This window comes from Rhincodon typus, chromosome 1 (genome assembly GCF_021869965.1).
Source record: "Rhincodon typus isolate 14 chromosome 1, sRhiTyp1.1, whole genome shotgun sequence".
Lineage (NCBI taxonomy): Eukaryota > Metazoa > Chordata > Chondrichthyes > Orectolobiformes > Rhincodontidae > Rhincodon > Rhincodon typus.
In genome coordinates, this window is record NC_063332.1 from 151,806,519 (window position 1) to 151,828,521 (window position 22,003).

At 39.9% G+C, this 22,003-nt stretch overlaps 1 protein-coding gene across 3 annotated transcripts in view; it reads right to left on the bottom strand.

Annotated features, from left to right (window-relative positions):
* The window catches only part of LOC109912053 (interleukin-15-like), a 79,621-nt gene that overhangs the window by 56,688 nt on the left and 930 nt on the right, over positions 1-22,003 (bottom strand). For 2 of the 3 annotated variants that reach the window (XR_007262464.1, XM_048599029.1), the window contains exon 2: positions 757-866. Coding sequence is in view for 2 of the 3 variants with exons in the window: in XM_048599029.1 (XP_048454986.1) it covers positions 757-866 (110 nt within the window). In the remaining variant the exon portion in view is untranslated. Of the gene's footprint in view, positions 1-756; positions 867-962; positions 1,007-22,003 lie in introns of all 3 variants that reach the window. The other variant, XM_048599036.1, reaches the window with a different exon arrangement.

Genomic DNA, 22,003 nt, shown 5'->3' on the forward strand with positions numbered 1-22,003 from the left:
CAGTTTATCCACTATTAGCACATAGGCCTTTGTCTACAGGTGAAAACGTCTCGATTATTTTTCATTTTTTTTAACATTCAAAACAATTTGGATCTCATTTAATCTCTAACAATCAAACCACCTAGACTGTTATTAACATGAACACTTTGTTCTACTATATGTTAATGACGCAGTACCCCCAAACAATAAAAAAAATTGTACAAACTTTCTGATTGCAACATTACCTCAAATTAGTGTGGAGCTGGAGGAACACAGCAGGTCAGGCAACTGAAGAAGGATCCTGACCCAAAACGTCGACTTTCCTGCTCCTCTGATGCTGCCTGGCCTGCTGTGTTCCTCCAGCTCCACACTGTGTTATCTCTGAATCCAGCATTTGCACTTCTTGGTTTCTTTGACTACCTCAAAGTAACCATCTTGGATTGATTGAAATTTAATTTTATATCAGAAAACAAAACCTACCCCTGACCTATTGATTGTGTTTGCTACTGCAAAGTCATCTCATGTTATTGATTGCAACTGAGGTCTGTCTTCTGTGGACAGGACTGGGGGGTGAGTAAGTAAAGTTGAAACTCTCCCACATAGAACAGGATTAAAATAAATAACCAGGAAATCTTTGGATCAGAGATGGTCAAATAAATTAATGACTGCAATAGGTACAGCAATTATCAATTTTCTACAGTGTGGTGCATTTTAACACTTCAATAAGCATTTTATTATATACTTAATTATGATAAATGTCTAGAAATAAAACATTACCATAATAAGAGCAGAGAAATCCCAGTCTCAGTGTTTATGAATGTGAAAATATGGCAGTCCAGACTAAGATGGAGGTAACAGTAGGAACAAACTCGTTTCGCTTGCCTTCTCTGCAAAGAGAAAAAAAAATACATGTAAAAAAGACCTCATGCCTCGATCTTGACCAGAACAAAATCCACACTGCCATTGAAAAGTAAACACATTACCCTCATCAGTAGTGACTGTTATTTATACGAAGGGGAGCTGTCTCCTAAAAAAAAACAAAGAGAATTGGCAATAAGGACCAGCACACTTCAAAAATTCCTTGAAACGCTGCATTATTTACAGGCTTGACTTGGAACTATATCATTGTTCCTTCACTGTCAAAGTTCTGGAACTGCTGCATTGTGGGTGTTTTTACACCCAAAGAACTGCAGTGGATCAAGAAGGCAATTAGGAATGCGAACCAAACGCTGGCCTAGCCAACAATGCCCATATCCTATGAACGAATAAAAAAAGATACACGTCTTCAGAAGAACACAAGTTACATTTCAAAATGTCAAAATTATTTTTTAAAAATAGACATTTTCTGTTGCTGCTTTGCTATTTGATATAGGGGCCTAACTAACAATCCTTAAATAGAAAACTAAAGGCCCCTTTGAAAACATCAAAAAAGGGCAAAGTAGCACTCATTTTCCCATCTACTTCTAGGTATTCAATGCCCTCCTTCCCCAGGATTGTCTTTCCAACAATGTTTTATTTTAATGTTGCTCCACAGAGGGGCTACTAGATTTCGAAAACTGCACATCCCATACTGTTAAGTGCTGGCAGCTCACCATTCAACTTAAAAGGACCCCTGACAATGATGATGGTTCAGACTTCTCTCTAATGCCGTTAAGTAGACAGTGCAAACATTCAGCATACCATCTGCCTGGTGTCTTTTTCAAATAAAATTGCTTCAGCATATTCTCCAAATTGCCATGAACAATACTAACACAACAAACACAGAGAATGCAGGAGAAACTTAGCAGAGAAACTCAACTGGCAGTATCTGTGGAAAGAGGAATAGAGTTAATGTTTTCAAGATTGGTATGACTCCTCTTCAGAACGGTACAAGACCATGAAATGCTGCAGGTTACATTGTGAAAACATAATATAGGTAAGTGTGTTTGAAATTAAGAATTCTCAACTTTCTTGTACTTTCGTGTATTGAGATTATAGCACGGTCAAGATTGGTATAAAACAGCTAGTGGAGTTCATTACTTGAAAGAGAATTCAGCCAAAAGAAGTTATTTCAAGCAGACAGATCATGATGGAAACATAAAAGATTCCTAAGGAATTTAGAGAAAAAATAGAGGGAGCCTCAACTATAATTTTCTGAAATTGTACATAAAGAAATATTGTGAGAGAAGAACAACTTGTATCCTTCTTCAAAAGGAAAATAGCTAAGGAGTTGGAGAAACAGAAGTTCCCACCAAGCCCAGTCAAATAGTCTGTTTTAAAATGCAGGTTATTTCTGGCCAAACATATAGATTATATTCTGCTAATTTTTCACAGAGAAGAAATGTAGTTAATACAGGTTAAGTGGATATTCAAAATATACTTGATAAGATGTCACGCATGAAAATGACATTTGGAGTTAAGAGAAAGGTGATTGGAGATTGGAAAGCAAAAGAGGAAAATAGACATTTTAGCGAGTGGCTGATGAGTGTGAAGTACAGTTCAGGTTAGATAACTGTGAAGCAACACAGTTACAAGAACGAATCTGAGACAATGTCCACCCGAAATGAATATATTATAAACTTGCATTTTAAACTTAAAAATAAAGTTAGACTGCTTTTCTCAGACTACTGCATATATCTTCCAACAGTTTTTTTCCAACAACTTATTGACTGGTCCAATATCATCCACTTGATACCATTACCCAAAGTCAAAATTGCAGCAGGCTGTGAAATTCCTCACTAAACAACAATTAATCTCAGATTTCCTTTATTTTTATTATTTTAACAGGGCAGAGTTCCACTTAAGCAGGTAACATTATGTTTTAACTGGTATTAAACTTCTCTCCTTACAATTAAACTTATTTTGAATGATACCAGATAATAAACATCTACAGATATTAAAATTTGAGTCTAGTGCATGTTACACATGTACATGTCCATAAAACATATTCTTTCTAAATGGCTCAAAGATATGCAAAGAACTTGAATAAAAAGTTACATCACTCTTTCAGCTGTACATTTGCAGCATTTGGCATTTTAAGATTTCAATATGCCTTTTTCTTTAATCTGTGCTGGTACTTGTCCATGCTCTAGATAATTTCTAATCAAACTGCTCAGAGATGTTATGGCACACCTCTAGAGCTGGTGAGACTTGAACTCAGGTTTCTTGGCTACAACAATGTTCCATCCAATTTTCATTCCAGCTGTGCTGGCCTCCAAGGTTGGTGCCAAGAAGTGATTTCAAGAAACAGAAGTCAGTGCCATAATTGGCACGCTGATATTAAATCGCCAAGCTGGAACCTTGGAGCAGCTCCAGGCACAGCTTAGAGGGAACAATGACTCCCACTGCACTACAGGAGCCCTTTCTATCATGCTCTAATCACACACAAATCCACTGCCCAATCAAAGGTCCTCTGAAATTCCAAGTATTTTCCTTCGAGTAAATTAAAGAAGTAACAGTGTTGACATGAGTAAAGAATTCAAAAAGGTTGATCAAGCATGATATTCCCTTTTGCAATATAGGTTGACTATTATATTTTTTGTTTCTACATGTTTTTGCATTACATCTTTCATTAAAGACTCCATTATTTTCCTTATCATAGACATTTGGATCTATAGCTATATTCCCTGGACTTGTTCGATCTCACTTATTAAAATATAGAAATAACTTGAGCTATCATCCAATTGTCTGGAATCATAACATGTGCTGATTTCTGCTGAATAAATGTAACCATTTTTCTCTTTCCGTGCTTCTTCTAATCTGTGTAAATATAATTCAGGGGTTTTATTGTCTCTGGGGTTTAGCTTGTTCATCAAATATTGTCCCTGCCAATAACATTTTTAATGCCATAGCCTCCCTGTCGCCCTGATAATAATTGAAGGAAATAATATTACTGCTGTTTTGTTATCATTGCCCATGCCCTTATTGTATGCATTCCTTGATGGTCCAATTCCAAGTTTTTAGTTTGTCTGCTTCAGTATTTAACTTCATTTTCCATGATTGATTAATTAAATTGTATCTTTTTTACTTCTCTTCTAAATAACTTTGCATTCTTTAGTTGTTCTTCCCCACCTCCCCCCATTGTTCATGTGTTTTATGAATGCCTTTTTCATTAGTTTTAGTTTTACCTCTCCTTGTACAGTCATGGTGTTATACACATCCATATTGGCCAATAATGTATCAGCAGGATTATTTTTCATGAAGTCAGTTGGTCACCATTTAAAATGTATTTCTGTTCTGTTTACTTTTTGGCCCAATTTTGTTCCCCTGTTCCATTCTTATAATCAAAAGTATGAAATTCTTTCCCCCAACCTATTATTTTGGTCTTTGCTTCACTTCTGTATTTTGTAAATCATTATTCTAGGTTTATGGCGGTGTGGGTTGCTCTTGTTTAAAAGTTCTTCTATGTTGATTTCTCATATGAGCTGTGCTTTATTTATTACCAGAACCAATATAATTCATTTGTACATGATGGGTAAGAAAGAAGTCCTGCACACACTGCAAAAATTCAATTCCCTTAATGTACCCTATCTTTCCAGTTAGTTATTTAGGAGTAGATAAAGTATTCCATTATTATTACTCAATGACCTTGAGTCATTTCACAAATTTACTCACATCTTTCCTCTTCCATCTGCATAACCATCCATGTATGATCAATCCGTTATCTTCTATTTCAATCCACATGGGTTCTGATTCTTGTTACTTAAGTCCCTTTTTACTACTACAGTACCATTATGTTGTCTCTAATTAGCACAGCTAGCCCAAACACCACCTACTCTTCTTCCTTCCAAACCCTTATTACATATGTTATAACCTACAACACTCAAATACCAATGCTGTTCATGTAGCCATGTTTCACTTAGTTGGTCTCAGCTAAGGTTACACAAAAGGATAAGTTACAAGTAGTCTTGGCTTCCTTAGAGTAGCAAGGGCTAAAACAAAGAGCTCTTACTCCAAATCGGGCTGTAACAGTCCTGTATTTGAAATACACTGAAATCATAAATTGGAAATTAATCCAATAATTCATCCTTTTAGCTGATACTAACAAAATAGTTCAGACAGTACCGAAGTGTTCATCGATAGCAGCAATCACTCACTAACGAGTACCATTGTCCACCAGGCAAATTCCATGTCATTGGTCACGGGTTTTGTGAATCCTTGCTGCAGCTGATGAGCCCAATCCAAGATTCACACCCTGACCACACACTTGGTAGGTGTTTTGGAAGATGGAATTTGTTGTTGACTTTAGGATTCTTTACATTCTTTTCTCCAGTTCTCTTTCTGCACTTCTTGCCAACGGGAGTTCTCAAAGAATTGTGTCAATAAAGTGAATGTGCACGTCATGGTTAAAATGAGGTTACAACATTCGCAATCTTGTGAAAAACCAAAATATAAATTAAAATCCTGAGGACAAAATTAATAGCAATAATAAATCATCCTGCACATGCAGGTGCAATCATAAATACTTTTACTTTTAAAATGTTAGTTTCTAAGGCATGGCTTGCATCAATTAAATGGTTGATTAAGCAGATATTTTTGTTATTGATGGTCAGATTATCTGAGATGAAGTACTTACTTCATGGTTTAGAATTAAAAGTGAATCACTTTTGAAGGTAGCTGTGGAAAATATGCCAAAGGAATGTTTTTTACATGTCGATGCAAGATTTAATACTTTCATAGAAGAAATGCCCTTCAGCTAAGCAAAGAGATTACTTAAGATAAATATTCTGTGGATACAAATTAGAACATGCTAATAAGAGGCATTTTAGATTGCTTTTACATCTGACGCTCCACAATTTATAATGGTCTGTGCTGATGGATTTCTGTGGATTCCAGTGCTACTAGTTTAGCTAATCCCGTGGCAGAATCCTTCTGTGATTGAATATTGCGAAGGTCCACTCTAAAGCAGACAAAGACAGTGCAGAATTGAAAATGCTCCAGGGATGGGATTTTTTCTCTTTCACTGTAAGTTGTGAGAATGGTGCAGTTGCCCTTGTGCTGGTAGATCTGCTAAAATCTCATTATTCTTTCCTCTGTGTTTTGAAATTCACAAACTTTGTCCAATTTTTGTCTGATCAGTCGAGCATATAAAGCATGAAAAGCAATGCACAGCCCTTACTATTAGTATTCTGGATTGTTTCTAATCTTGAAGCAAAATGTCTGTGCACAATTTTGAATGGTCATACACCATGGGTTTTGACAGTGTCAATAAAGCTGAGATTAGCTCATGCTTGTTCCGACAGTGGACTTGTAATTGGCCCAACCTGATTAATACCATAGCAGTAATGTCACCATGTTATATACAGGTGTTTTTGCATTCTGCTAGGCCTGATTGCGTGGCTTTTACAAACAATCTTTACATCTTATTATCTGTGTTTGGTTCTTTTGGAATATGTGACATCATCCTAAGGTTCAGGAGAATTCATTATTGGCAAACCCATTCTGAACTATTTGAAGTGTTGCAAAAGATAGCCTACGTTGAAATAGAAACGGAAAACAGAGATGTACTAATTGGAAAATTGGAGTTAATAGGTTAAGTCAGAAAAGAGCAGTTAATAGACTAAATGATTTGTGAGGAGCTATGGTGGAGAGCTAGCAATCCTGAAAGTCAGGCTAATGGGTTCAAATCCCACAGTGGAAGACAATGCCATCTGGAATTTCAAACACAGCTACCTTAAAAAGCAACCGTGTAACCATTGTCAATAGTCATAAAACAAAAAAGTCCTTTAAAGAAGGGAAATCTGCTCTCTATACTTGGTCTAGCCTACAGTGACTTCAGACCAGTTATATAGTTGACCCTTAACTGCCTTCTAGGCAACTATGGATGGGCAGCCCAGCCAGCAATGCCCACACTCTGTGAACAAACACAAAAAAACCGACAAGCCTCTTTTTGCAATTGTTGTATCTGCTGATTCTTGACGTTTCCTTATAACTTACTTTTCCAACCTCACCACAATGCATATTTTCCTTTGAATCCTTTAATTCTACTGAGCTGCCTCATAATTCTAGCATTTCCAATTTTAAATACAGACTTTTAATGCTTGTGGTTATCCATTTTTATTATTTTTAAGACAGCTGCCAGGTAAACAACAATGGTACTTTTTCATAATACTTTAATCCAAGTAATAAGTATTTATTCAAATTAGGCCAGTGCAAATCCATAATTCAGTCAGTCAATGAGCGGAAAATTGAAATTACAAAAGCTTTACTTTGCTTAGCACAGATACTATATTAAAGTGAACACGTGCCATACTAATGTTACATTCTCAAGGAGTGGCAATCACAGGCAGTTTCCCACTTTGTTCCTTCCCTTTTTTTAACAAAATGAACAAGTTTGCATTTCTGACAGAAGATTCTGATCAGGGCTCTTTCAGAAATGCTGAGCTATACTTCCAAGTAACAGGTCTTTTGTGGAACAGAACAGTTAGAGAGGGGGAGGAAAAGGAAAACAGACCCCTTTTCACAGCAGTCAGTTGTCATCATCTGAAATTTAATGGCCCAGTTGCTGTCAAAAGTTATGTAAGATAAGTGCAAGGTTAAGAGGCCGGGAAAATAGGGTGCCAGGCAAGTAAAGGGCAAATGGATAGGGGTCAAGTGCTGCGGGGAGGGTGTTGGGGGTGGGGCAAGGAAATCGGAGCCCTTTTTGGGTAGGTTAGAGTGGGAAGGAAATATCAAATTTGGCAGGAGCGAGGGGGGGTGTGGCTGGTGATATCAGGTCCTAGGGAGGTAGAGTTGTTATTGGGTCCAACAGTGGGGGAAGGTAGAGATAGGGTCTATGCACAAGGTGGAGGAAGTGGTTGTTGGGTGGGGTGGTGGCGGTCAAGTCCCATACCTGACAGGTCTGGCAGCAGGGTTGGGGGCTTCAGTCTGGGGCATGAAAAAATGGGGTTGGGGGTGGGGGAAGATTGGCATATAGGTTCCAGAAGTGGGGAAAAGGGGGAAAAGACGTGGTGCTCACACTGGGGTGGTGTCAGGACTACCAACTGGGCAATAGGGGCTCAAGTCCAGCAGCAGGACCAGAGTAGTCAGGTCCCAGAAGTGAGGAGGTTTGGGACTGGTGCAGGAGAGAGGTCAGGGGTGACAGGTCATGGTCTGGAGGAGGTGCAGTTTGGGTATTATTGGGAGGCCGGTTGAATAATTATTCAGGGGTTGTCTAGATGTTTAATCATCAAACTTTCCCCAAGCAACTACTTAACTAACTGCAGCAGAAACCTCCACATTCTATGATCTAAACAGTTGCTTTTTAAAGTTTCCAGGCATAGATGAATTGCCCAATCTTGAATTGCCAATCCCTGGGCAATTCCTTTGGAATGTGCTACATCTGGGATTCCGCAAAGTCCACACGCATAACTTCCATCTATGCTTCAGAAACAAATATCTGGCCACCAGAAAATCTAGGTCAATTATTGCACTTAGCACTATATGAATTCTGATGAGTTAGGCTAAAAACCGGATCATATGCTGTCAAGTCCTTGATAGATTGGAGTTTAACTAACATTTAAAATGCAATGAAGTCCCACTATATTATTGATTGTTAGCTAGGCTGCAGCTGGTATCTTAATGGAATAAGTTTATGCTTGGGTCACTGAATAGCCAAATTAGACATCACATTAAATATTATATTATATAAGCATAAATCTTAGTCTACTATCTCCATGGGTGACAATAGTGGTACACCCATCGATAAAGAGTCACATATGTATAGTTCCAATTTAAGCATATTATCTTTGGACTAATTACACTAATTGGTGCTGCATTGTAACAATGACTGCATTTAGCAAAAGGAGGTCAAAGTATGAAAGGTTGGCAACTGACAACTTAAATAATTACGTTATCAATTAAACACAGTTCCTTGAAATTTGCCACAGAAAATCTCCTTCAGATGAATAATTCCCCAATCACACTCTCTCCTATCCCGTTGTCTTCTGCTGATATGGAATGGCAGATCCAATTTAAAAATGTCCCCTGATTCGATAGTAGTGAAGTCTGGACATATGCTTTTGATGAGTAACTTTGTCAAAAGCTTTTGATAAATCTAGTATTGCCATGTCCATAGTTTCATGTCTATCAAGACTTGAATCTAGGTCATTAGCAGTCTGGAAAAACTGAGTTTTGGTTGACTTTTTTTGACCAAAACCCATGTTTACTGCCCACCAGAACACTGAGCTTCAAAATGCTTCATGATATGTGAATGAACCACATGCTCAAGCAATCATAATTCAGCCGGATGAACAAATTTACCTGATAGAATTAACAACCTGCATTATTTTGAATTTATTTAGAACAATAACAGTAATTGTTTCCATTATCCTCCAGATAGGCAACAGTCATAGCGAAGAGTCACGTCAGGAATGAACCCTAACTTTCTCATGAACTTTAATAGATAAACATCATTCAATTACTCATTGCTGACCTTTAAGTACAAGTGTAACTTTTGTAGTCCCATTTTAGATTCTAATTTTGCAAGAAATTGAACTAAAATCAATTACGATTCTTCCACAACTCCCTCCTCCATTCCAAAAGAAATTCCTGTACCTGCTTCAAATCTAATGGAATTTAAGCATTTTTGCCATCATATTGCATCATGCCACAGCCGCATTGAAAGTCGATGTGCCATTTCTGGTCTAATCCACCCATTACTTTAAACTGATTTTTTTTCTGCCCTTATTTACCCAGAGGCTAAAGGATTCCAGTCAATCCACCTGCTAAGGTTACAATAAATAATTGTTGCATTTTTCCCCTTAAGCTCAAATGTGGACATAGTTACACAATTAAAACCTTGCAAAAACTGTAGTTAAGTGCAGCTACAATAAACCTCCTGCAATCATACTTTCATACCATTTTTTGTATTATTTATTTTCTCTCCAGTGCTATTCATCAATATGCTCCTGTAGCTGGTAGCACAGACTATAAGTGGATACCATGATATATCTTTTTAATAAGAGTTCTAACAGCAGGTTGGGTCAGGAGGAGATTCTAGATGCAAAGAACAGGAGAGATTTGACACAGCAAAGTGTGTAAACAGCAGGGTTCTCATTGTTTTTTTGGACCAAGAATTATACCTCAAGATTGGTTAGTTAGGTCACCCACAATTAGATTTAAAGGGGTCTCACAGCTGTTAATATTCAGTCTGAGCTCCACTTCCATGCATGATTAGCATCACATTATTAATCATTAATTCTTAAGTTCAATTATTAATTTCTGTCACAGTGTCCCACTAAGGCTTGACATCTTTTAACATATTTTTAATTTGGTATTTTTGATTTCCTGATTTTAAGTGGCTTACAAGAGCTTCAGTCTGGGAACCATTGTTGCCGCTAAGCTCGCAACCCAGAAATCTCATCTCGTGACACTATGGATGGGTACGGCTTCCACAGCTCCTAGCTTGGGAAGCCTTGGTCCATTACCTTCCAAATTTAGTTCATTGTTCAAGGTTTTTTTTTCAAGAGCTACTTTGGATTTTCACTGTTCATTGTGCATTTATTTTACTGCAGCTTTAAATTTCTCTGGGTCAGAACTAGATTCAACATTATCTAGATATAAATATCATCATACTTAAACGTTATCAATGTCTGACCAACATTTATATAAACTGCATTTTCTGTTTGCAAATACATCTTCATTTCAATGCATCTAGAAATCAAATGACTCAAATTATTTGAGAACTATCAAATTCAGACAAAAAGTGCCTTTGAAGAAGGGGATAACCTGCAAAGTATTTTGTGGGAAACAGTGATGGCCAGCACTTGAAACTTCAACAGAAACAATCCACAGCCCAACCAGAACTCATTGATATTTATCCTTCACGTCAACCCTACTTCTAACCTCATGTGCTTGCCCTGTTCCTACATCCCTATATTCTCCTTACCATGAATCATATACCTGCAGTGGTTATAACAAGGTCAACCAAGGGCGCTTCATGGAATATGAGTTCATGATTGGACCAGATTAACAGCTGCAATCAGGGAGCCCTGGCTGACATATATAAACAGGAGTGATGAGATTCTGTTCACTCTGAGAGCTGGCTCTGAGGAAGCCAGTGTCAAGTACTATGCACGTGTAAATAAAGGGTGACTTGGTGATGTGATACTGGCTTCTGTGGAGTTATTTCAATACCCAACCTACTCTTACACATTAATGCAAGTAAAGCCTGTCCTTAATGTGATTCTGTCACAGCCTTATTGACTTCTGTCACAACATTTAAAGAAGGATTTTCCCATCCCTCGGGTAATGAATCATGCTAAGTATGATTACTTAAATCAGGCAAATGTTCAAAAATCAGATTTTCACCACCAAGTTAAACTTCTACAAGTAAACTCTCATATGGTCACTTTCTCATTATTGGATGGTGAAAAGTCTATATACATGTATATGCATCTCATTAATACCCTAAACACTTGAATTAACTTGCTCTTCCCAAATAACTTCCATTCGATTGAGATATTCAACACTTCATTAATTCAACTGCAGAAACCAAGCATGTAGTTCTCTGATATCTGCTCAGGTGAGTACACAGCTTTCACTTCCTCTAATGATACCTTTACAATATTCCTTCCCTTCACTTTTGTGGAAACAACTACAACTGCATTGGGCACCACCATGTTCCCTAAGGTACCACATGGCCCTGGAATCTCTGTACCCAACTGATTAATAACAATGCACTAGCTACAGCTTCTCAGGTGGTACTTTAGCACAGGTGGAAAGGCAGGAAAGTACGGGTGTAGGACATAGTGAAGAGTCAATCTAAAAGGAGCATACATGTTGAAGTCTGATATGGTGTTGATGTGATGCATGTGCCAACAATTTGTGGTGAACACAGCGTGTGGGCTTGAACAGTATGGCAATATATGAGAACCAGAATGCTCACTGAGGTGAGGGCAGACTCCAGTCATTCAGCGGCCAGTCCATGGGCTGGGCCATTTCTACTCCAGCAGATAGACCACAGTCAAGCAGTTGGTCTAGTGCAAGTCCAGGGATTCGTGCCGTTGCAATCTAGTGACAGTTTTTGCAGTCAAGAAAATTCACTCTGGGCTTCACAGGGATTGTCTTGCTAATTCAGTCCGAGCCGTTCTCTATTTTATCCTTTCTTTAGAAAGAATCTCAACACAGTGCCGTGTACAGAAGCAGACCTTCCACTATGACTACCTCCCCATCCGGTATCCTTCACTTTTGCTCTCAGTCACCTATCCATACGACTATCGAAAAGTTACGGTGTAAAACAAGACCATTTAGCCCATCGATTCTGCACCAGCAGAATAAACTAGCTTTTTTTAACTTCATTCACAGGAGGAGGGTATCGCTGGCTACACCAGCATTTACTGCCCATCCCTAATTGCCCAGATGGCAATTAAGAGACAACTACATTACTGTGGGTTTGGACTCATGTGTAGGCCAGACCAGGTTAAGACAGAGGTCTCCTTCCCTAAAGGATATTAGTGAACCAGATGGGTTTTTACAACAATTGACAATGTATTCATGGTCATCATTCGAATCCTAATTCCAGATTTTCATTGAATTCAAACTCTCCATCTGCCATTGTGAGACTCAAACCCAGGTTCCCAGTACATTACCTTGTTCAATGGATTGTTAATTGATAATACCACTAGGCCACTGCCTCCACATTGCTGCCCAATCTAATCTTACTTTCCAGCATGAAGTCCAGGTTACAGTGTTTCAAGTGCAGATCCAGGTTTCTTTCAAAAGTGTTGAGAATTTCCACCACAACCATCAAACTGCAGGATTCCTAGCTTCTGATAAGCTCATGAACCCACAGTATTTATTTGGCTAGTCCAGTTCAGTTTCTGGTCAATGGTAATCTTAGGATGTTGATAATCGGGGACTCATTGATAGTCATCCCATTGGATGAGGAATGATGGTTAGATTCTGTCATTGCCTGGCACTTGTATAGCAGGAATGTTACTTGCCACTTCTCAGTCCAAACTTGGATATTGTCAATATCTTGCTACATTTGAATATGACTGTGTCAGTATCTCAGCAGTTGCAAATGCCACTGAATATTTTCCAATCATCAGCAATATGGGGACTGAGGTACATTATCTCCCCCTCCAAGACCACTCTGAATTTGTCCCTCCCTTGTTTTCCCCATCCTTTTGATTTCAGTTATTGCTACATTGCGTCTGGCGGACAGTGCTTGTTAATTATGATCATTAGTTGTTTGTCATTAGTTAATTTGAAGGTAGGTTTTCAAAAGAAAAAAGGGCTGTTGTGGTGCAGTGATAATGTTCCTACCACTGAGCTATGAGGTCGGAGTTCAATTCCCACATACTCCAGAATTGTGTCAGAGCAGTTTGGTTAAAAATATTACTCTCAATGTCCAATGTGAGGTACTTTATTTCCTCTTCCAACTCCATTTTGATTTAGGCCCCTCCCCCTCGCCTGTAATGTCTTGCTTTGCCTTTAATAGGCTTTGCACGTACATTATTCAATCAGAAACACGGGTGATTTACTGGTGATAGTTACTAGATGAAAAAAAATACCACCAATGTTTTGGTGATGGGAAAATAACATTCTATTGTGTGTAAGAACACTTCTGGATACAAAAAAAAACAAAAAGAAAATGTTCTCAGGGCTCTTGTGGCTCAATGGTAATGTCCTTACCTTTGAGTTGGAAGGCTTAATGTTTAAATCCCACCTGCTCCAGAGATATGTCACAAAATGTCTGAACAGGCTGATTAAAATAAAAAGCTGAGTTTGTGACCTAGGTGAACAGTGCTTGTATTTTTTTTCTCTCTTTATTTATACCCAGAAGGGTCATCACACACAACTCTGTGACTTTCCCACCACCAAAACCACCGTAACTCTTTTCTTGTTTACCTTTCTAAACACTAACTACCACCAGTAAACACCCATGTAGCCAATTAGATATTGAAAAGCAAAACCCATGATGGACAACGTGAACAATCAAAGGTGAGAGAATGAGGAGAAGGGGAAGGGGCTAAATCAAATGGAGTTGGAGAGGGAAAATAAAGCACTGTATCTCCCGTGGTACCCACCTTGCTCTAAAGGTATCAATAGCTTTGAGGGCAGTGCTTGTAATGTGTTAATTATGTAATTGATAAAATGGGTGATTTGATGCTGAGTTTAAAACTAAAAGAGCCTTGTTGTTAATGTTTGATAATTTGTCACCTGGGTGATTCACTAAATGGCTGGTGGTATTTTAGATATTTTTAATCAACTTCTTCAGGCACATTAATGACACACCTCTGAAGCAAGTGGGACTTGTACATAGACAATGTATTCCAGAGATAGGGCTACTTGCAGTGTTTTAAACTTTTTAAAAAGCTGGGTTCTTAAATTTGCTGAATTGGCAAATTGATGGTAGGTTCTTAAACTTAAAAAAAGAGCTGGGTTCTCATGACGATCTTGTGCCACAGTGGTCATTTCCCTACCTCTGAGCTAGAAGAAGCAGCTTCAAGTCCCACTCGCTCCAGAATACCATCTCTGAACAGGTCGATTAGAAAACACCTTACACTGCCTTCTAGATAGGTTCCTTATTTAGTCTGGCCAATGAACCAGCAGGAACTGGAGGCCAAAGTCTCTATCTGCCTAGGGTGCTGTGCTAGCCTACTCTGAATGCTATCTTACGGGTTTTAGAGTAGATTTGTACCTCAGGTTGTGGATGTTGTGGTTGGTTGGCTCGCCGCGCTGGTTCATTGTTCCGCAGACGTTTCATTACCCTGCTGGGTAACATCATCAGTGCAGCCTCCGATGAAGCGCTGTTATGTTTTCCTGCCAGTTATTTAAACTCTGGTGTCCATTGAGCTGGATTACCTCACTTCCAGTTTTCCTTTGCAATGGACGGTATACGGGGTCTAGCTCTATGTGTTTATTGATGGCTTTCTTAGTGGAGTACCAGGCTTCTAGGAATTCCCGTGCATGTCTCTGCTTTGCCTGTCCCAGGTTCCTGGTGTTGTCCCAATCAAATTGATGGTTTTCCTTATCCATGTGGATGGAGATGAGTGAGTATTGGTCATGTCTTTTTGTAGCCAATTGATGTTTGTGTACCCTTGTGGTTAATCTCCTTCCTGTTTGTCCAATGTACTGTTTGTCGCAGTCTTTGCAGGGAATCTTGTATATGACATTAGCCCTCTCCATAGTGGGTAGTGGGTCTTTGGTCCAGGTGAGCAGTTGGCGTAGGATTGATGTGGGTTTGTGTGCTACTCTGATGCCCAGTGGTCGTAGGAGCCTTGTGGTCAGTTCGGATGTGTTCCTGATGTAAGGTAGCATGATGAGTGTGTCAGGGCATGTAGTATCTTCCTGGTGTCGTTCTTGTGATAGGCATCTTCTGACCCAGTTTATCGGGTATCCATTGTCTTTGAATACTTCTTCATCAGAGTAGCACACAAACCCACATCAACCCTATGCCAACTGCTCACCCAGACCAAAGACCCACTACCCACTATGGACAGGGCCAATGTCATATACAAGATTCCCTGCAAAGACTGCGACAAACACTACATTGGACAAACAGGAAGGAGATTAACCACAAGGGTCCACGAACATCAACTGGCAACAAAAAGACACGACCAATTCTCACTCATCTCCATCCACATGGATAAAGAAAACCACCAATATGATTGGGACAACACCAGGATCCTGGGACAGGCAAGGCAAAGACAAGCATGGGAATTCCTAGAAGCCTGGTACTCCACTAAGAAAGCCATCAATAAATACATAGAGCTAGACCCCGTATACAGTCCATTGCGAAGGAAAACTGGAAGTGAGGTAATCCAGCTCAACGGACACCAGAGTTTAAATAACAGGCGGGAAAACACAACAGCGCTTCAACAGAGGCTGCACTGATGATACTACCCAGCAGGGTAATGAAAGGTCTGCGGAACAACGAACCAGCTTGGACAGCCAACCAACCATAGTTATCTTACAGGGCTTGAGCGCTAGTCATAAGCTGGAAGGTGGCCTCAATGCTGTGATACCACGTGGTTCCTTTAACCTCTCATCCTGAAAGATCCAGAAGATGGTGGATCAAGATGCACTGGGTCACTGCAGAGTATCAGAGTCCCCCCATGGAGGAGGGCAGTCAGTCACAAATATGCCTCCGTAACCAGGTGGTGACTTTCCACCTTCATACCTTGCAGCAATACCTTCACATCAAGCCTCCTCTCAAAGGTGTGCACTGGCAATACATTTCTTCCACTGGGTCCACGATATCAATTATGACACGTAGCTCCTGGTCATTCTTCAGGTCTCCCTCAGACACTGCCTGTCATTTACCAGGACTTGATCAATGTCTGGAACATGGTTGGTTGGCTCATGTTGGGTCTTCCCAACATCAGTTCTACCAGCTGTTACAGATCCTCTACTCAGAAATCTGCACCTTTACCATCGCGGGCTCCTGTGGCAGGCGGAGGAGATAACCTCGGTGCAGGCAGGGAGGGGTGACCATAGTCAGGAATGTGCTAGGTGGTAGAAGCCAGAATTGGCAAACAGGGTGGTGGTGAATGCCCAGCTCACGGTCAATTCTATTAGCTGATCGAACACACAGGTGCTCGGACTCAACGGAGGGCGTTCTAATGTGCATTAGGGTCCGGCCTGCATGTCCCCCTTCTCAGACAGACTTTCACACCAGCCCTGGGGCTCCACAGCTGCCCTCAGGACTTCATGGCCAACAGCCTGAGCCATCTCATGGAAATGCTCTCTGTATCCTTCCGCCTGGTTTGAGGGGGTTTCCTGTACGGCTGCTGCTGTACATCATCCACTTCTCCTTTATTCACAGTCCGGGCACACTGTAGCCTTCTGTTTTACCACCAGACAGGGATCCCCAGTGGAGGGCTCTCTAAACGGGAGTCCCCCCACTTTCCAAAAGGGACCCGAGATGGAGGATGTTGCATGCAGCAGTCCTGTATAATTGCAGACTACAGTGGTTCACAGCCCATTTGTTTATTTTGTTGTGCTGTCATTAAGCGGACCATGTATTTATTGGTTGTGGGTGATTACACCCTTTCCAATTATTTTAAAAAAAACCTTTGCTATTGTTTTGATTGTACTTCAGCCTCACGCTCCTGGTCTTTGGCACTGTGCAGAGGTGGGTAGTCAAGTCAGAAGATCTCCTCGTGGGCTTGACCAGTGTGACCTTCAACAGGGCAAGGCAGCAGACAGCGGACGGCGTCACAGTCCCCGACTGTCTTCCACTCATCCGCAGCTATGTTCATTCCGGGTACCCTTGGCGAGGAAGCAGGCGGCGTCCACCAATACTTAAAATTCTGAAGTTTTCAGAGACAGTTGGGACAGTGGGAGCTGGAATTCATTATTCAACCCTCCAACTTTATTTTAATTTAGTTCCCTCCTCTTTCCTTGCCCTTCCCTTTTGTTTTATGGTTACACTCGCTCTGGTGAGTAAAGCTTGACAACTGTTTACTTAATTCGTAACAAGCGTGATTTGGTGGTGGCAAAAAAAAAGACATCCGAGATCTATAAGAGCATCACTGGACAGAAAGAAAAGTATATAAATAGATAAATAAATAAGGACTTGGGTTCTCATGGGGATCTTGTACCACAATATTTGTGTCCCTATCTCTGAGTCAAAATATTCAAGTCCCACTTGTGCCACATGTGTGTCATAAGATGTCCAAACATGCTGTTTAAATAAAAGAGCTGGGTATTTCCCCTTGGGATGCTGGCTTCTTGTAAACGTCTTCTAGTCAGGGAAAGGGTCAAAACTGATGTTTCTGCTAAACTATAGGTTTCTAAAAAAAAAACTGACAAGACCACTCTGTCATGAAATAACATACTCCACCAAAGCTGTAATGTAAACATTAGAGGGAGAGTTTGAAAGTTTTGTTAAGCAGCAGATTATCTGTCATTGATATGCAATTTTCATAAATTGCAGTGTGTTTATCAGGAGAATACGTTTTTCTTCCATCCATACACACGAGTGTTGCTAATAAGGCCAGCATTTACTACCCATCTCTAATTGCATTTGAGAAGGTGATTAATCACATTCTTGGATATAACTAAATAATTTGCTAAACCACTTCGAGAGCAGTTAAGACATAACCACACTGCTGTGGGTTTCGAACCATATTATTGCCAGACTGAGTACAAACGGCCAGTCTCCTTTCCTGGAGAATGTTGACAAACCAGAGGACTTTTTACATCAACCTATAGTTTTGGTGTCAGCATTACTGACAGAGGCATTTTATTCCAGATTTTCTTCAATTTTATTTAGATTTTCCCCACTGCCATTTAAGTCATGTCCTGCATTACTAGAGTGGGTTTTTGGATTAGTCCAGTAATATAGCCATTACCCACCATACTCCTGAAAACAGAATCTATGTTGCATTTTCCATCTTGGTCTTGCACAGCCATCTATTGTCGGCTGAAGAATTGCCACTCCAAAAAAAACACCAAGTTTCTTCTAGAATACTGAAACTTAAGTTCCCCTTCAAACAATCATTTTGATTTACAAAGACATGCAGTATGTATTTCTGCAGCAAAAAAACTGGCTGCCATAATGTGGGAAACAGACACCAAGGGTAATTCCAGCATGAGGAGATATCACTTTCCTTATGTGGAAGAATCCACCAGTTAATTTTAATCATTTTTGTAATGTGTGAAGTCACGTTTTGGCATGTTAGCATTTTCATTTTCTCAAAACACGCTGCTTTTGGGACTTTCTGCAAACACAGAGTGCATTTAACTTCACTCGGCCATCTCCATTAGGTTCTCTTTGTTTTGCGAGTGTAGGGTTGGGAGAATGGGAAACTCCAAATTGCAACTTTTCCTGTCTGTTAATTTGGTGGACATTCCAGAACAAGAAATTCTATTTTGGAACTTTCTATAGCCTACAGTAAATTCTAAAATAGATGTCATTCGACTAAAGCACATTAAAAGTTAAAAAATGCTTCACAGTTTATAGCTCCTGGATTTTATGCCCTGTCAAACTGGGCTTGCTAGTGCAGTACTGCGAGTGGGAAGTGTTGAATTACAATGCTCCCATTGCTATGAGGGTGGATGAACTAGAGATGCAGATTATGGTAAGCACATCAGTGCAATTTCATGCTTGTGCTGTTACAGAAAATGTCAGTACAAGACATCAAGTAAGTTTTTAAAGGAAAGTAAACACGTGGAGGTTGGAAATTTGAGGATTATGGAGATATTGAGTAAGTCTTCCCCGTATTAATATCTCAAGGAGTCTCATTTTGAGAAATTCAATTTAACAGCCCATGAAACCCAGAACTAGATATTACACAGTATTCATCTACAATATAAGGCATTTTAACTGAATAATGTCACATTATGTTTTGGATTCTCCCCTCAAGTAATGCAAAGGGAGTAAATTGACGAACAGGTTTTTCTTTAGCCCCTGAACCAGCATCAAATTAAAAGCAAAATTACAGTATGAAATTCTTCCGCTTTAACCCCCAAAAGAACAGGAATGAGCAAAGATAGACAAGTGTCAAGAGGGGTTAAAATATGTATTCTGATTTGTTTATTTAAAGCAATTATGCAGCACAATTGGGGTAATTTTATAAAAAACTATAACGCTCACATGCCAAAACCTGAAGCATTACGAAAATTATTAAAATGTTATTGTTGCTTCTTCCATGTACAATTATAGACACAGCCACTAAAAAGAATTATAGAATTGTTACAGTTTAGAAAGAGGCAACATAGCCCGTGGTGTCTGCACCAGCTCTCCAAATGAGCATCTCAAATACTACTTTCCTCCCTTCTCCTATAACCTTACTCATTGCTTCTTTTCAAATAACAGCCCAATTCCACTTTGCATGTCTCAATCGAACCTGCTTCTACCACACTTTGAGGCATTGCATTCCATACCCCAACCATTCACTGTGTGAAGTTTTTCCCTCCATATCACTCTTGCTTCTTTCACTAATTATTTAAAATCTGTGCCCTCTCGTTCTCAGTTCTTTCATGAGCAGAAACATTTTATGCCCAATTATTGTGAAGAATTCAAAATCTTGCATATTTTTTACAATCAGATCTCCTTTCAGCCTTCACTTCTCCAACAAGAACAATCTCAGCTTCTATTAAAAAAAAGCTGAAAGAATTACGAATACTGGAAATCCAGTATTCCAGTACCAGTTTCTACAATCTATCCTCAATTTCTCAACCCTGGAAATATTCTGTTAACACCCTTTTGCACTTTCTCCAATACCTACGGATACTTTCTAAAAGCAGCTCCCAGAACTAGACACAATACTCCGGTTGAGGCCAAATTAATGTTCAACATAAGTTCTTGTACTTTTCCCTGTGTTAATAAAGATTTAGGATACTAGATGCTTAAGAAACTGCTCTCTCAATCTGATCTGTCACTTTTAATAGCTTGTGCACATGTTTATCCAGATCCTTTTGTTCCTTTAGAATTGTATCCTTTATTTTATGTTGTCTCTTCATGTTCTTCATACCAAAATGCATGACCTCGCATTTTTGCACATTGATCTTCATGTACCATTCATCCACCCTTTTGTCTAAGCTCTTTTGAAGTTCTACACAACCTTCCTCTCGGCTTAAAACGTTTCCAAGTTTTGTAACCTGTGCCCTGTGCACCAAGATCTAACGTGCTAATACATATTGGAAAAAGCAAGAGTCTACCATGCAGCTGGGAATTCTACCACTGAACATGCCCCAGCCCTCAAGACATGCATTAATTAACCATCGTTCTCTATTATCACTCAGTCAACTTTTATAGAGTCATACAGCATGGAAACAGACCCTTCGGTCCAACTCGTCCACATCGACCAGATATCCCAATCTTAACCCAGACCCATTTGCTAGCATTTGGCCCATATCCCTCTAAACCTTTCCTGTTTGTGTACCCATCCAGATGCCTTTTAAATGTTATAATTGTACCAGCCTCCACCACTTCCCCTGGCAACTTGTTCCATACACGCATCACCACCTGTGTGAAAAGGTTGCCCCTTAAGTCCTTTTTAAATGTTTCCCCACTAACCTTAAACCTACGCCCTCTAGTTTTGGACTCCCCCACCCTGGGAAAGTCATTGGCTATTCACCCTATCCATGCCCCTCATGATTTTATAAACGTCTACAAGGTCACCCCTCAGACTCTGACACTCCAGGGTAAACAGCCCCAGTATATTCAACCTGTGCCTATAACTCAAACCATCCATCCTTGTAAATCTTTTCTGCACCCTTTCAAATTTAGCAACATCCTTCCTATAGAAGCGCAACCAGAATTCCAGAATTGTGTGCTGTACTCTAAATGTGGCCTCACCAGTGTCCTGTGCAGTCACAACATGATGTCCCAACTCATATATGCAATGCTCTGACCTACAAAGGCAAGTGTGCCAAATGCCTTCCTCACCACCCTATCTACATGTGACTCCACTTTCAAGGAACTATGCACATGCACTCCTAGGTCTCTTTGTTCTCCACAGGGCCCTAGCATTAAGTGTATAAGTCCTGCCCTGATTTGCCTTTCCAAAATGAAGCACCTCATATTTATCTAAATTAAGCTCCATCTGCCACACCTCAGCCCAAAGGCTCATCTGATCAATGTCCCATTGTAACAGGAGGTAACCTTCTTCGCTGTCAACTATTCCACTGATTTTGGTGTCATCTGCAAAAGTATTCACCATGCCTTCTATATTCACATCTAAATCAATGACAAAATAATTGACGAAAAACAGTGGACCCAGCAGTGTTGGTGGCACACCTCTGGTCACGGGCCTCCAGTCTGAAAAGCAACCCTCTACCATCACCCTTTGTCTCCTACCTTCAAGCCAATTTGCTAGCTTCCCCTGGATCCCATGTGATCTAACCTCACTAACCAGCCTAGTGAACGGAACGCTGTATCCACATTGTCACTGGCACTTTTATTCCATGAGCTAACACTTTGGTCCCATATCTGTTGTGCAGATATTGGATGGGGAGAGAGACTAAGTTTCAAAACAACTCTTGCTAAAGTCTAGATATTTTCTAAACAACCTATTCAGAGATAGCAATAACACATCTCTAGAGCGGATGAGATTTGAACCCAAGGCCTCCTGGCTCAGAGGTAGGGTCACTGCCACCACAGACGACG